At 40.5% G+C, this 17049-nt stretch overlaps 1 protein-coding gene across 2 annotated transcripts in view; it reads left to right on the forward strand.

Annotated features, from left to right (window-relative positions):
* Nucleotides 1-2517: 2517 nt before the first annotated feature.
* PPM1L (protein phosphatase, Mg2+/Mn2+ dependent 1L) overlaps nt 2518-17049 on the forward strand; it is a 217644-nt gene continuing 203112 nt past the window's right edge. The window contains exons 1-2 of one of the 2 annotated variants that reach the window (XM_081955298.1): nt 2518-2610; nt 3890-4635. In XM_081955298.1, coding sequence (XP_081811424.1) covers nt 4233-4635 — 403 coding nt within the window. In that variant the 5' untranslated portion in view covers nt 2518-2610; nt 3890-4232. Of the gene's footprint in view, nt 2611-2700; nt 2847-3889; nt 4636-17049 lie in introns of those variants that run through there. The other variant, XM_081955297.1, reaches the window with a different exon arrangement.

A 17049-nucleotide genomic window follows, 5' to 3' on the forward strand; every position in this document is an offset into this window, starting at 1 on the left:
TTAGATATAAGAAAGGAGATAAAGTACAACCAGACTTGCCAGATTATTTTATTGCAGCCTATGTCAATAACGTTCTAATCTTCCTGTGGAGTTAATCTTTGGTCTGGTCTACCTTAGTGAGGCTCACCCCTGATTGCAGAGAAAGAGGGAGAACCAGGGCAACACTTTCTCCACAACTTTCCCCCAAAGGGGAGGTTAGCAAACAGTTGGAAATGACCCAATACCTTTGGATCTAGCATTGATTTTACTTAATTACTTAATATTTATATAATTGCCTATCTTATAATAACCCTGGGCAGTTTCTTCAGGAGGAAGAAAGAGGAAGAGGAAGAGGAGGAAAGGCAGAAGCAAATGAAAATCCAGGGAAAAAACCATCCAACAATCTAAAAGGGCTTCATTCACCCTTGGAAAGCTTGTGAAAAGCTTGGACACACAGAAATAACAGAACAGAATCTCTCTCTTAGCCCTCTATTCAGCTAGAGTTCAACTCAAGTGTGGTTCTAAGAAACCATCAGATGCCTATAATGATTTGCACCCAAAGAGGAATAATCTGCCCGATTTGACCACATCCAAGTCAGATCTATAACTAGAACCCCTCACTACAGTTCATATCTGTTCAAATCAGTCCTGAGCCTATCCACCACATCTATAAATCCTGCCATGTATAATCTAGATGTCAAACAATCTTCTCCAGGCAATTAAGCATAATAATCTCTACTGATGTAACTGCAATTAGAAATTGGGATGGACATTCCAGAAGGAGGCAGTGGCAAATCATTTTTGCACTGTTAATAAGAAAACTGAGCTCCAAGATCACCAGAGATGGGGACTGCAGCCAAGAAATTAAAAGACGCTTGCTCCTGGGGAGGAAAGCTATAGCAAATCTAGATAGCATACCAAAAAGCAGAGACATCACCCTGCCATCAAAGTGCGTATAGTCAAGGCTATGGCTTTTCCAGTTGCAATGTATGGCTGTCAAGGTTGGACTATAGAGTTCCAAAGAATTGAGGCCTTTGAACTGTGGTGCTGGAAAAGACTCCTGTGAGTCCCTTGGACTGCAAGGCAATCAAACTGGTCAGTCCTAGAGGAGATCAACCCTGAATGCTCTTTCAAAGGCCAGATCCTGAAGATGAAACTCAAAATACTTTGGCCACCTAATGAAAAGGAAGGACTCACTGAAGATGAGGCCTAATGCTGGGAACGATTGAGGGCAAAAGAAGCGGACGGCGGAGATTGAGGTAGCTGGATGGAGTCACAGAAGCAGGAGGCGTGAGCTTAAATGGACTCCAGAGGATGGTAGAGGAAAGGAATGCCTGGAGAAATGTTGTCCATGGGGTCACAATGGGTCGGACACGATTTCGCAACTAACAACAAGAAGAAGAAAACTACAAAGATTGTCCATGAAAACATCAGAAATCAAGCTTGAGTTGGAAGACATTAACCTTTAATGTCAGCTCAGTAATTTCTTTTTCACCATAGGGTATATGCCACTATAAGAATAAGGCACATTTAATAGATACTATCACTAAATTTGTAAGAATAATATTATACTTCGGATAGCCAATCTAAAGCTCCATGGGAAAAGGAAAACACAATACAATAGGCAAACAAAAGTTTAATTAGAGCCTGGAGGCAATGGAATCTATGCAATTGAACCTATGCCAAAGCACTGTTTCAAGATGCCCTAGTACACAACTTTGGTGAATATTAAATAGATATGATACAAGAAGAGAATAGATCCAGATTAAGTAACATACCAGAAGCCCAGGTAGGTTTTTTTTTTTTTTTGGAGAAGATGATGTGGATGATTGCAAATTATAATGTTAGAGAAGAATATTTGTAGCTCAGGGTTAAAATGGGTGACGCTTGGTGCTCTCTGAGCTTGGTTGTTTTCAGACTAGTACTGATATTTGTGTATCGAAACTACTGCGTGTAACGAAACATCTGCAAGAAAACAACTAAGTTCCCTTGACAGCGAGACAGCTAGTGCACAAATTTACTAAATAAAAAATAATGAAAGAAACAAATTTAACAGGAAAGACTTGAGATGGTCGCGTTTGGATGGAGTTGGAGAGGTCGTCAAAGTAGAATTTGGGGAACAAACGGCAACGTTGAGTTCTTTAAGATGTTTTAAAAAAACAGAAACCCATTTTTTTTTAAAAAAAGGTAAACTCTATACTGCAGGGGTGTCCAAACTTGGGAACTTTAAGACTTGTGGACTTCAACTCCCAGAATTCCCCAGCCAGCATGGCTGGCTGGGGAATTCTGGGAGTTGAAGTCCACAAGTCTTAAAGTTCCCAAGTTTGGACACCCCTGCTATACTGCATTCCAGGTTTTTTTTATTACATGTCGCTGATTTACACTTAACCGTTTTTCCTACTCCTTTTCTGTGCTTTGCTAACGCTGCTTACAAAAAAAAAGAGGCTATCTATTGGCAGAGGGCGCGAGAGAGCCAGGCTGGCTCTGAGAACTGGTGGACTCGAGACTCCAAGAAGCCCTTGGCGCTGAGGTTGCCGGGAGTTGTAGGCATCGCTGTTCCGGAGAGGCGGCTCGGGAGCCCGGGAGCCCAGCCCAGTGGGAGGGACGGGCTCAGGAAGAAAGGGGAGACAGGTACCTTTGCGATCGGCCCTGCAGGTGACAGGAGCCGGGGGAAGGGAGCGGGGGAGGGCATGCGAGGGGGAGGGCAGACTCGGCGTCGAAGAAAGAGGAGGCCCGGGGGAAGGGCGGCGGGGTGCATTGCAAGCCACAAGGTGGAGAAGCGAGCCGCCGATTGGCCAGCCCCCGGATTGCCACTGGGGCAAGTGTGCGATCACCAGCCTTTTGCAGCAACGGGGAAGGAGCACGAGGTGGGCTGCTTTTCTTTTCCCGGCGCGGGGGAGCCCGACGTGGCTTTTTGGCGCTCACGTCTCTCCACTCCTCGGTTAGGAACAGCGGAGGAGCAGGTGTTGGGGGGGGGGGGAGGTCTGGTGGAGGAAACCCACGCCTCCTACATACATCCCCTTTGTGCTCCCCCCACGTTCCCAGCCTGCGCCCGCGGTGCAGAGCTCTTTCCCAAAGCGAGTCGCCTTTCCTAAAAGTTGGAGGAGAACCTTTAAGATCATAGTGGCAGAGTCGGTCATAAAATAATAGTCATAGCAACAACAACAATAATAATAATGTCCAGGGGATAGAATGTTAGAAGGAAAAGTCTGAGTGGCAACGGTTGAAAGAATCAAGGAAGGGTGGATTTTCTCAGCCAAGCTTTCCCTGGTTTTAGAGTCCTTTTTTTAGAAACACGGACATGATGGACATTCCTTATGGTAGAACCAGACTATTTTTTTGGTTCTATCCCACTTTCTCCCTATAATGGTCAGTCCACCTCTACCACCAATCCCTTTGTACAATATATCCATTGGCCAGCTCAGTCTCCCCTCTTGAGTTCCTGTTCCTTCTGCTTGTATCTAGAGGGGATAACTTGCCTGCCTCTAAGAAGCCACACTGATTGTTGTGCTGCTATTGTTCCCCGTTTCTTCCCCTAGAGTTGCAGCACAGTGTGCTTTTTGACTTTGGATCCTCCTTCCCTCTCCTTTGTGCTAGCAACTGCCCCTGGGCTATTGCTGGACTCACTATGGAGGAGTAGGAATTGTGCATTGTGTGTTGGGCGATATGAATTGATTGACTGCTTCAGTCTCATCCTTTGGGGGGGGGGGAAGGAGTGAATGCCTAGGGAAACAGTGAAGGGAGGGAGGGACAGGGTCCCCTTGTGCCATATGTTCTTTTCTTGTTGCCTCTGTCCTGGCTGAAAAAGGGCACAAGGAGCACAGAAACGATATACGGCAGACCCAGATAGGTTTTGTGCTGCTGCTGGTGCCTCTAGCAGCTCCTGCACTGATCCTTTGCTGTCTTGCAGCTCGTCTCCCGCAGCCGTTTCCCCAGGAGCTACTGCGTGCTCTTCGGCGGCAGCAGGAGTGAGAAGTGGAGAAGGATAAGGGTGTCTTCCGACTCCCCAAGCGTGCGTGCCGATTTCTGCAACTTCACATCATAGCTTCTCTTTTGCCATCTGGGACTCCGTGCACAGAAGAACAGAGGAGAGAAAGAGGAGGCACTGTTAGCAGCACTAACCCTGCCCTCCGTGGGTTTGCATTACAGGAACATGCAGTGATTTGCTGCTTTGCCTTTAGACCCATCCCAACCATCAGAGTGTGTGGTATATGGTGTGTGTGGGAGGGGGAGATCTACTGTCTCTGTAATAAATGATAGAGGATACAATGACTTTGCTCTCTTTGCTGGGTCGGATCATGCGTTACTTCTTACTGAGACCAGAGACGCTGTTCCTGCTATGCATCAGCCTGGCCCTATGGAGCTACTTCTTCCATACGGATGAAGTGAAAACCATTGTCAAGTCCAGCAGGGATGCAGTGAAGATGGTGAAGGGCAAGGTAGCAGAAATTATGCAAAATGATCAACTTGGGGGTCTAGATGTGCTGGATGCAGAGTTTTCCAAGACCTGGGAGTTTAAGAACCACAATGTGGCTGTTTATTCCATCCAAGGCCGGAGAGACCACATGGAAGACAGGTTTGAAGTGATCACGGATCTGGTGAACAAGACTCATCCATCCATATTTGGGATATTTGATGGACATGGTGGAGAGGCAAGTTTCAGGCTGGTTTGGGTGATGGGAATTTGCTATTATTGTGTGTTCAGATGTTTGGGAATTTGGGCAGTGATCTTACGGGGCTTTGTAAGTTAGATGCAAAGTTGATTTGTGCTGTTGTAACACTCTTTGATTTGCTCAAAATCAATTCCATGAGTCTCATTGGAAAAAAAGGGGTACAGATGAATCTTCAGTGAATTGAAAATGTAGACCCAGAACCTTAAGAGCAATGATTGTGCTTTTTCATATGTTTGGAATAAGCTCTTAGAATCAAACTGTCTGGCCTTCAATGATGATATCTGCAGTTAGTTAAAAGCTACCTTTGTTTTAATAAAGCACGAATGTACAACTGTAAAGTAAAAGCTATCAGGACAGTGCTGACTGAGGGATGTGCCGGCAAACTTTACCGCTCTCCGTTTTGCAGCAGCCTCTTCATTATGACTTTATTTATGGGATTTTCCGTATCCTTTTTTTGACTCACTGAGATGAGCTGCTTGCCTAGAATAGAAGTGAAAATAAATGCCATGTGCCTCCCTGCAGCATATGCGCAGAAGATGGCTGTAGCTTTTTGCAGTTGTGTGGGAGAAGGCAGGTTTATTTAGATAATAACTAACTTCATGTCTGTTCATTAGCCACACATTAGAAAGAGGCTTCATTCTATTTCACTTGAATTCAGAGGGTGGTTCTGAATGGCTAAGGAGGTGGTTTCATGCCCAAGTTAAAAATTCACACCCGCTGAAGTAATTGGCTGATTTGTTTTTATTCACTTCTGTGATTTTATTTATTTATTTATCAAGGGTCTGCATTTCCTACAGCTGTTCTGATAAATCAAACTTGCTGGAAAAGCTCTGATGGTGATCAGAAAGAAATTGAGCCTCCTGGGGAGAGCAGCTGTTCTTATAATGGGATATGTTGTGGCTCTTGATAATCTTCTGTTTGTTTGTCAGATAAGGAGATTGGATGGTTAGTGGCCTTTTCTCTGTGTGTGGGCTTAATGAGAAGCAGTTTGATTGGAGGGTAGTCGGAATCACTCTCCAGATTCTGCATGGCTCTTCAAAGTCACAAAATGGGGAAATTGGCATCCTGATAGCAATTATGGGCACTGGAATTGTATAGGATGTTGGGGGTGAAAACTGGGTAGAATAGGATAAGCAGTTGCTCCTTCTGCCCCCCTCCCTTCAAAATGAGCAGTTCTTGGTTTGTCTTTTGAAATCTTTGTTTTTCATGCTGCTAACCGTTATGAGAGAGCGCCTAATATTATACTGAATTCATGTTATTGTTGAAAGCTTTGATTAGGCTATCTAACCTGTGCTTGAGATTAGATGTATTTTCTCCTGTTAGTTGACCTTTGGGAATAAGGGTTTGAAGTTGAGTAAGCCCCGTTCACCTTTGCCTGGGAGAAATTCTTGAGGATAACATTGTCCTAGCAGGTGCACTGTCCTCTGCAAAGAAACTCTGCTTTTTACCCCTGTCCCCTTCCTGCTCCTTCATCATATTAGATTCTCTGTGTCTGCTGTCAGCAGTTTGAACTATGATTAAAATAGATTTGATAACTTGGCAAGCTGTTTGGTTGTTCCCCATGTGCTACAGCCATCCTCCCATCTTTCCAAATCATTAGCTTAGCCACATCTAAAACAGTGTTTTAAAAACATGCTAGAATGTCTGTGGGATTTAGAAGTTTAAATGTAGCATTTATCTTTTAGCCTGTCTTGAACAGCACCTTTTGTTTCATTACCTGGATGATTCTTTGCAGAATTTCATAGGTTAATAAGCAAATTTTTAACTATTAAGCCATTATTTTTAGAAAAATCTATGAAAGATTCGACAATACATATAGAGCATATGTTTGCAGGGATAGTGTAATATGCATTTCTTTGTTTTAGGGGATACTTATTAATACTGAACAAAATCTTTCTGACTATTTAAACTGAATAATCTTAAACCAGCACATTGTGCTCCTATCCAGATTAAAGGTATATGGCTGCTTATATGTTTAATGCATTTGTTGGATTACAGGTAGACTTCAACATATGAACACAATTGAGCCCAGAATTTATGTTGCTGTGAGAAATTTGTTGTGAGTTTTGTCCCATTTTATGACACTTCTTGCCACATTCGTTAAATGAATCATTGCAGTTGTTAAATTAGTAACAGTGACCTGTATATTCCATCAAGTTGGTGTCAACTCTTAATTCAGTGAATCTGGCTTCCCCAATGACTTTGCTTGTCAGAAGGTCACAAAAGGTGGTCACATGACCCTGGGACACTGCAATCGTCATAAATGTCAACCAGTTGTCAAGCATCCAAATGTAAATCACGTGACCATGGGGATGCTGCAATGGTTGTATCTGTGCAAAATGGTCCTAAGTCTCCTTTTTCAGTGCTGTTGTAACTTGAACGGTCACTAAACGAGCTGTTGTAAGTCAAGGATGACCTGTATATTCCATCAAGTTGGTGTCAACTCTTAGTGACCATATAATTAAACCTTAGCCAGGACGATCGTTTTCCAGCTTTACTCTTCAAGTTCCCCAATGGAGCATCCATTACCACTACAATCAAACCCATCCCTATTGCTGCAGGTTGTTCTCTTCCCTTCCATCTTTACTAGCATTTTGGATTTTTCAAGGGAGCTTGCATTGTGTTTACGTGACGTGTGCAGAATGCTATAATTTGAGCCTGATCATTTGTACCTTGGGTGAAAATTCTAGATTTATTTGTTGTCCAATTCGTTGCTTGTTTTCTTGGCTATCCATGGTTATTTCAAAAGTCTTCTCCAACACTAAAATTCAAAAGCGTCAATATTCTTTCTGTTCTGCTTCTTTAAAATTCAACTTTTGACTTGCTTATTAATCTAAGTGTATTTTGAAAAGGTTAAAGCACTAAAGTAGGTAGTGGCAGATAGAAAGGCAGTCTCATAGATCAGGTGTCCCCATCCCCAGGTCCGCGACATGCCAGAAATCGGGCTGCGCAAACAAGTAAAGCCCATCTGTGGGATACAAGCAACACACAAAACCACATCCCCTCTGGTCCATGGAAGCAGTCCCTGGTGCCCAAAGGTTTGGGGGTCTAGATCAGCTTTTATTGAACTAACCTGCCTCCTACATGGAAAGATGTCTGGCATCAATTTTACAAGCAGCTTGGGTAACTGCCTCTGCTAAAAGATACTCTAATATTAAGCTGAAATTCATAGAAAATAGACAATATGGATTGATTCTGTATTAGAAGATTGTGTTGTCTTCATAAACAGTGTATAACAGCAGGTCATATGTGCTGCATTACTCAATATTAGTTTGTATTTGGGATTTATAAATAATTCTAAAGTAAACAACTGACATTGAAATGCTTAGGGTTTGATGTCATATTGACCTTTTGGATCTAGCCTAAAATCTTCTCCCACGGTTTTGGAACTTTTTTTTTTTAAAGTCCTATTTAGTTTTAATTATTGTGCCAAAGGTGATTCTTTGAGAAGAAGGAGTGAGATGGAAAGATTTAATCTTCAACCCTCTTCATGTACTTCCCTTTTAAAATCGCAAATCTCAGCCTAGCAGCTAGCCTAAAATGGCAAACGGAGTTATTTGTAGAAATGGGGATTTCCCCCCCTCCCTTAAATTGAGGCTATTACCCATAAAGAATAGAATAACAGAGTTGAAAGGGACCTTGAAGGTCTTCTAGTCCAACACCCTGCTTAGGCAAGAAACCCTATACCATTTCAGACAAATGGCTATCCAACATCTTCTTAAAGACTTCCAGTGTTGGGGCATTCACAACTTCTGGAGGCAAGCTGTTCCACTGATTGATTGTTCTAACTGTCAGGAAATTTCTCCTTAGTTCTAAGTTGCTTCTCTCCTTGATTAGTTTCCACCCCCTTGATTAGTTTCCACTCATTGCTTCTTGTCCTACCCTCATGTGCGTTGGAGAATAGTTTGACTCCCTTTTCTTTGTGGCAGCTCCTGAGATATTGAAACACTGCTATCTTGTCACCCCTAGTCCTTATTTTCATTAAACTAGACATACCTAGTTCTTGCAACCATTCTTCATAAGTTTTAGCCTCCAATCCCCTAATAATCTTTGTTGCTCTTCTCTGCACTGTGTCTAGAGTCTCAACATCATTTTTACATCGTAGCGACCAAAACTGGATGCAGTATTCCAAGTGTGACTTTTCCCAGCCATTGTAAAGTGACTAACTTTATGTGATCTTGATTCTATCCCTCTGTTTATGCAGCCTAGAACTGCGTTGGCTTTTTTGGCAGCTACTACACACTGCTGGCTCATATTTAAATGGTTGTCCACTGGGTCTCCAAGATCCTTCTCACAGTTACTACTATTGGGCAAGGTACCACATATACTGTACCTGTGCATTTTGTTTTTCTTGCAAGAAAAGGAACCCGTTTCACACTGAGCTGAAAAAGTTTCTCTTTAGCTGAAACGTACATTGTAATTTTTTACAATTACATTCACAGTTGCTGGGAGTTGGGCATTGTATACATTTATTATTGCTGCTGCCTGCTGCTGTTTCTTGTTTGTCACAAATAGCCATAGTTGACTATGCAAGGATTTTATTTTTGTATGCTTGTTATTTTTATGTATAAGTCAGGAAGGTGATTCGTTCTTTTCTTGACTTACACGGGTAACTGTTCTACAAGACATCACCACAAAGAAATTGATTTTTTCCCCGTTTTTTTGTTTTGGTGGTCTCTTTAAACTGAGGAGGTTATCACTTCCAACCTGTCATGGAAAAGCTTTAGATGTCTTGTGATGTACTTAAAAGCGCTTGCAAAAAGGCTCAATGTACCTCTGCAATTTATTCCATGTTGATGAGTGCTTTGAACAAGAACATCCTTCAACTGTCACCTTGAGGGATGTGATGGTGCTTAATTCATTTTATTCAGTAACATTCAAGACTGTTGGGCTTTTTCAGTCAGTTGTCTGGACTGCTTACCTGCTGTAACAGTGCAGAATTCAGTGGAAAAAAGAGTTAATGAGCCAGAATAATCTGATAGCTTGGGGAGGAGGGGGAAGTGTAAAGGGGTTGGTTCTAGCGAGACTCTTACTCAGTTTAATATGCAACATGACCTTGTCTGAATCCACCCATCACTGCAATTAATGTACTTTACGTTGTAGGAATGTAAGATCAGTGGCGTTTTTCGGGAAACAAAACAACACAAATTGCTGTTGCTAAGAATTGAAATTAAATATGACACTTCCTCTTAACCACAGCAATTTTCATTGTTGAATTGGTATTGGGATTTAATTAAATTACCCTATAATTCTTTATCAGTGCCTCTACTTTCCAGGAATTAGGGGTGTTAGGTATATGATTTTGCATTTAGTTTCTGGTCCAGATTCTCTAGGTTTACTTTGTTTCAGTGAAGCTAGATGGCCTATTTGTATGGTCAGTAAGTCAGTAAAGAAATCAGTGAAGGTCTTTCATAAATTTATATGTAATCTGAGTATGATTTTTCTACTTTTCAAATAAAAAAGACTTAATACATATTGTCTTCGACTTATGACTACTATTGAGTCCAAAATTTCTATTGTTAAGTGAAACAGTTGTTAAGTGAGTTTTGCCCCATTTTATGACCTTTCTTGTCACAGTTGTTAAGTAAAATGGCAGTCATTAAGTTAGTAACACGGTTGTTAAGTGAATATGACTTTCCTATTGTATTTGCTTGTGAGAAGATACTTGCAAAAGGACACTGCAATCATCATAAATATAGTTGCCAGGTGTCTGAATTTTGATCACATGACTGTGGGAATGCTGCAATGGCCGTATATCACTTTTTTCAGTGCCATTTCAACTTTGTATGGTCACTAAACTGTAGTCAAGGACTAACTGTAGTTGATTTTTCTTGTCTATGAATATAAAGTGCTTGCTTGATTTTCAGCAAACTGGATATGTAAGTAGTAAATTCTTGATTTGGGTTCCTACTTACAAATAAAGCAGGCTTACATAGATAAGTGATCAGAGATTAAAATATTTGGTATGATGGTTATTACTTTATGCCCTTCAATTTGAATATGATTACTTTCTCTGTTTTTTAACTATCTATGGGAGAAACAACACTGCAAATTCTTCTGTATAAATAAAAATATTTTTACTTGGCCAGCATTCAGTGAATTTCTATATATCTTTTGAATGTTTTCACAGGAAGAAATATTTTAAAAATGAGGGCTAAGTATTAGGTGGAAGAATGTGTTGCAAGATTTGGATGATTGCTTGCTATTTAAGTGGTTATTCCCTACTAGCTTTTATTGACTTCAAAGAGCAATTGAATAAGTATTCTACACTATGTTTTATATAAAGATTTGTTTGGAAGAGAAACTTGCTTTTGGGCAGAAATATTTTTAAGCTAGAAATACCTTGTTACTGGTAGAGAGTTGTTTTAGTCTGGGGTGGTTTTTTCGGTGTTTGACTTTGTTTATTCAGTTTTAAGTCCAAAGATCAAAAAATATAAAGTCATGAGCACTTGGAAATGCTGAGTTTTAAAGATATAATTGGCAAGGCAAAGGTATTTTTATGTACATACAGGTTACAGTGAGTTGCACAGTAACAAAACAAAGTTGTATCTGTTGAGGTCTTCTTCCTCCACTTTGATAAGACGCTGAACATATGGCCTATCAGAACTTAAGTGCCCTGCCCCATTGTTACTGTGACAGATTTGGCAACAAGCTGTCATGTTATCACAGTATGATTTATTTATTTTTTTGCGTGTTGAGAATACAAGCTGTAGAATTACACTTTTGGGAATTACACCTTTAGTGCTTAGGTACTAAAGCAATGAAAAAAGAGTTTGAAATTACAGTCCCAACTTCTGGGATTATCACCAGTAAGACTTCTGTGACCTTCAGCTATTGGAGAATATCAGAAGAAAAATGGGCGCAAATCAAAAGTGTTAGATGTTCTCCCATGTAAATTTCAGATGCAGGTTTTGTAATTGTATCAATCTTCCTATTTTTCAAAACATGTTTTTCTCGCCTTTCCCCATCTTGGATCTTTCTATCATAAATGGAAATCTCAAACTTCATGGGATATATGTAAGAATGGAGAATGTTCCTCTTAGTTCTATGTAACTCTGAGGGTACCGGTATATACAAACACACCAGTGGTGGGTTGCAGGGGGTACACCCCGGTATGGGTGTACCGGAGCCTACCCGGAGCACTGGGTACCATTCCAATTCGGTGCTTCCACCCTCCCGCCCTAGCTCCTTACCTGTCTTTTAAGCCTTTGGCGCTTCCGCGAACACGCATGGCACATATGGCACCTGCGCGATGCTCCACCGAGCAGCTGGAGCGTCGCAGAGGCTTGCGGAAGCGTCGCAGGCAGGTATGATGCATACGTGTGCCGCGTGCGTATGTGCACGTGCTGCGCGCGTCCATGTGGGCGACACCTGGGGATCCAGAACCCACCACTGAACACACATTCATATTTCTCTTACCTAATTGCTAAGGATAATCCTTTTAAATACATTAATGAAGCTTTGATGCTACCAGCTTTTCCTCAAATTGAATGTGCAGTTTGTTTCCATTCATTATTACAAAAAAGTCAGTGAAATTTCTCACCAGTGATCAAAAATGGGTACTTGCACTTCTGATAATCCCAGCTGGGAAAGGTTTACCGCTATTGTTCTCTTACTTAACAAATCTTAGCTTGGACATGTAAGAATTCTGGTACCTGATATACCTTTAGAGAAAGATATGGTACCTGTTCAGATATGTTTTTCATCTCTGTTAAAGCCATGTAGGCAAATGTACCCACAATCCAGCACTGAGTCCAATATTGAGCAATTAATCATTTAAGGGAGGAGATCAAACTCATACTTTTCAGAATAATATCCAGTTTGGGACATGATTATCTTTTGCAAAATGCACTTCTCCAAAATGAGTGGTTATTGTGGGGAAAAGAGACAAGCACAAATGTGTATACTAGAGAAAGATGTAAATTTTACTTTTTAAAAAATGCCGAGTGATGAAAATATTTCACAGAATGCTAACTGAAGTCATGAAATTGATGCAGACTAAAGTAGATTAATGTACATAGTCTTATTGAAGACGGCATCACTTGAATTTCTTACTTTTGTATTGTGCTCCTTATTTTTTAATGAGGGAGTGTACTGTTTGGAGACCATGTGGTTCATGTGCTCAAAATGTGACACATTGGCTTTGAATTTTGCTCCTTTGAGTAATAAACCCTTCATGAAATCTCAAATATGTACACAGGATTGCATGAGTGCTAGTGGTCTTTTCCCATTTATAGAAATGTACTCCAGTTGTTGATAATGAAATACGTTTGCATTACACTAACATAAATATTTACAATGGTGATATCCTGCTTATATATAAAACCCGGTCACCGGTGGTTAAACCGATGACCACCAAGCTATCACATGAATCAATGAAATCAAATAATTAGATGCTGCATTATAAGTTAGGCTCAAAATACCGTCATTATTTTCTTTAGTAGTTCAAACTGGGCCAGATTTTATTCTAAGATTTAAGACAGATGCATGCACTTTTAAAAAATGATTACATTTTTTGGAAATTAAATGGCTGAAAATGCAGCGAAGGTTAAAGGAAGGATTATACAGTACAAAGGAAATTTGTAAGTACGGTTCAATTAGGGAATTTACATCACATTTACTTTAATGCAGGGCTCTCCTCACTCAGCAAGACATAAGTTGCCTTCATTCCCTCTTTTTCTTCGCATGTCCTCATACTGTTGCCTTCATCTCACCTCAGCTCTACTGTATCCTACCAGTGAGATAACTTGAAGTGTCTTTAGCTGTTCCAGTGTTAAAGTTCTTATTCTAGCAACAGCCAACAGTGGCTGTAAGTTATATCCAATCTGTTAGGTTTTGCCATGTATTCCCTTGGGAGAAAATCAGGTGACTGCAATGACTTGAAACAGAAGCAATAAAAGTAGGATAGAGATTAGCAATGGAGATAGAAGATTTCATTATTTCAGGTCAATGCAGTTTTCTGCCTCCTGAAATATAGTTAGGTTGCATTTCAGCACAGCAGTCAGGAAAGGTCTAAAAGTCTTAAGTTTCCTTTAAACAATTAAAGGAAATGAAACAGTCTTATCAGGAATTGTTTTTGCTTGCTGTCATCTCATAGGTAGGATTTGGAAGAGGTTCTAATTGCTGAGCAGCAACTACAGAAGACTGTCATTTTTATCATGCTCTGCTTATAGGTATTATTGTTGACAATTAGCAGAAATAGAAGGGTAGCCTTAATAAGTATTTGACTCTTGACTAGGAATCTTCTAGACCAGGGGTGTCAATCTGGTGGCCTGCAGATCAGATGCGTCATGTGCAGACCACATCTACCTCAGCTCCGCAAAGGGAAAAAACGCAAAATGTCATGTGACCGCAATGTGATGCCGTGAGTTTGACACCCGCATTCTAGAGGTAACATTCAAAATACAAGTTGTGGTTCTTTTGCCATCTCTCCTTACACTTTGAAAGAGTGGAATATTCTACTTCCACAGAGAACTGGAGTGGTTTCTTCCTCAAATCACTGATTTCCTTACACAGAATATTCCAGATGTTGCTGTGACATAGCTTGCAATATTAGCTCTGCTTCCGGAAAAGGCTGGGAGTTATTTTTCAACAGCATCTGGCAAGCCACAGGTTCCTGATTTCTATTTCTAGATGGGTTAATCTAGACCTGATATTTAAGGTTCATATACTTGGATGATGCCAAGCATTGTTGCTGTATTTCATTATTTTTTGCGTGCCTGGGATTGGACAGTAGATTTAGTTATAGGACTGTAGGTTTTGGCATTCTGTATAAGCCATGAAATGCTGGTTTAGAATGCATTGTTTTATAGGCATTTGAAGAAGGCATTTGAAGAATAGAAAATAGAGCCAGATGGAGCAAAACTGCTAACGTGGAGTGGAAAGTCTCAAGATTATTTTTAAATGGAATAAAATAGAGGAGGTAGAAAAGTGGAGACAGAATGGAGCACCTGTCATGCCGTTGATGATACAAATTGATTACAGCGCTGACTGGTTTTCATCATCCCTAACCTGTCTGATTCACAGTTGGGTAAACAGCTGATTGTCTTCAGTGAGACAATACAAGGATGTGTTTTAGCCACCCCATTGTACTATCTCATCCTAGAGGGAAATTTCAAGGGCCATTTATGTCTATGTTTCTTGCTATGCTTTGCACATTTCCAAGTAGTTATAACATGGCCAAATACTTTCTCCCTTCTTTCTCTCTTTTGTAATTGCCTTAGGAAGAAACATTAATTATATTATGCATCCATTTTTAATAGCAGAGACTCTTGCGCAAAGCTGGATTCTTTCTACCAATAATATTTTGTCCAGTAAAGCTTTTCCATTTCTAGTAGTTATAAAACCGCTGGAGGGTACTCAGAATTTTTTTCAGATAAGGAGAAGTACATGCCCTATAATGTATTTCTTTGATCTACAGCACCACTCTCATTAAAGGAAGGGGAAAATACCTTGCATTTAAACGAGTATTTGGCTGGGTGCACATAATCCTGATACTGAAGATTTAAATTCCAAGAATGAGACTTCTAAAATTGGGGTCTCCAGACAAGTTGGGACTGTATCTCTTAGAATTTATAGCTTTTGCTAGGAGGGCCTGGAATTCTTGCCTTCTAATCCTCTGTTGTGAAATCTTACCTTGCTTTGCATTATGGGCGAAAAGCTTCTGTCCTTCACTCTTTTTATGAGAGTGACAATGTCTGTAAAACCAGTATGTTCCCCATCTCTGCTTCCAAAAGATAAACGTTCCCCTCACACATATATGCTAGTCGTTCCTGACTCTAGGGGGCGGTGCTCATCTCCGCTTCAAAGCCGAAGAATCAGTGCTGTCTGAAGACCCCCTCCATGGTTATGTGGCCAGCATGACTAAATGCTGAAGACGCAAGTGAATGCTGTTACCTTCTCACCAAAGGTGGTTCCTATTTTTCTATTTGCATTTTTATACGCTTTCGAACTGCTATGTTGGCAGAAGCTGGGACAAGTAACAGGAGCTGGCTCACTATGTTACGCGGCGCTAGGGATTTGAACTGCCGACATTTCTGATTCACAAGCTCAGTGTCTTAGCTGAGATATTTTCTTATAGATTATAAGTTAACACAAGATGAGGTTATTCAAAATGGTCTTTGTTTTAGCAAAACCTTTAAAGTGGATTTCTGTGTTATCTGTAGTAAATAACCAGGCTGAGCAGTCCCTTCATGCCCACAAGGATCTAACTTCAGCCCACCTTGAATTCTGTTGTCTCTTATCTACCACGAATTTGCTTTGGTTGTTACTAGTTCAGATTCTTGTAGAGAGCATTAGCATACAATAAATCTATATTCATTTGAACTGCCCGGGCTCCTGATTTCCCGCAGTTTACATTATCTGTATCTATCACAGTAGATTGTTGTGTAAAAGATGCCTACTTGAAAATAAGGAAACAAAATGTTGGGAGATAATGTATTTCATTGGCATGCACAAGTACACTTATGGCTGGGCTCTGGGCCAAAATAATGCAAAAAAGCTTTTCTCTAAGATGGTTATAGGTTATATCTCCCTCAGAAATATTACATGGAAATGATAAAGAAAACAAGTAAAAACCACACTATTATTTTTACAGCTGGAATATAATATCTGATAGCAATAGCACTTAGACTTATATACTGCTTCATAGTGCTTTACAGCCCTCTCTAAGCAGTTTACAGAGTCACTATATTGACCCCAACAATCTGTGTCCTCATTTTAGCAACCTTGGAAGGATAGAAGGCTGAGTCAACCTTGAGCCTGGTTGAGGTTTGATCAGCAGAAGTAGCCTGCAGTACTGCACTCTAACCACTGCGCCACCACGACTCATGGATAGTATTTGGTACCCAGCATCTCCAAATTCCTCTCTACTAATAGACTCAAATCCATCCTAATTACAAATACTAACACTGAGTACCATTAATATTGGTATTTGTGTCCATATATCATTTCCCTTTCCCCAAAAAGGAAAGGTCTAGTTTCTGTTATCTTTCTCCTCTCTCTCCAGGAAGGAGTCATTAGATGGCTTTGGTTTGCTTTCTTCTTGAGCTTGTTTGCCTTTTTTCTGATATATATGCTGATATTCAAGGCATCATGCATGACAGTCCTCCACAAGATGTCTAATCTCGTGTTTCTAGTTTCTAGTGTTTGGGGAAATGAGTCTATGAATCAGTTCTCTTTGAAGCATTAATTGGTTAAGCTGTTAAGTTGAGTTTTATCCTGTATGAAGTCAAGAGTTAAGCAACGTTAACCCATATTCTAAAATAGGCAGATTGGAAGCTGTAATGTAATGGCTAGATTTTGACAACACACTTAAAGTAACCCATTTTTTTAGGTTTGCACAGTATATTTAATTATAAATTAGGCTAAAGGATTGAGTTTGCCCAATATCTTAAGC

The sequence above is a fragment of the Natrix helvetica genome (assembly GCF_964273705.1).
Source record: "Natrix helvetica genome assembly, chromosome: 5".
NCBI classification, from domain to species: Eukaryota; Metazoa; Chordata; class Lepidosauria; order Squamata; family Natricidae; genus Natrix; species Natrix helvetica.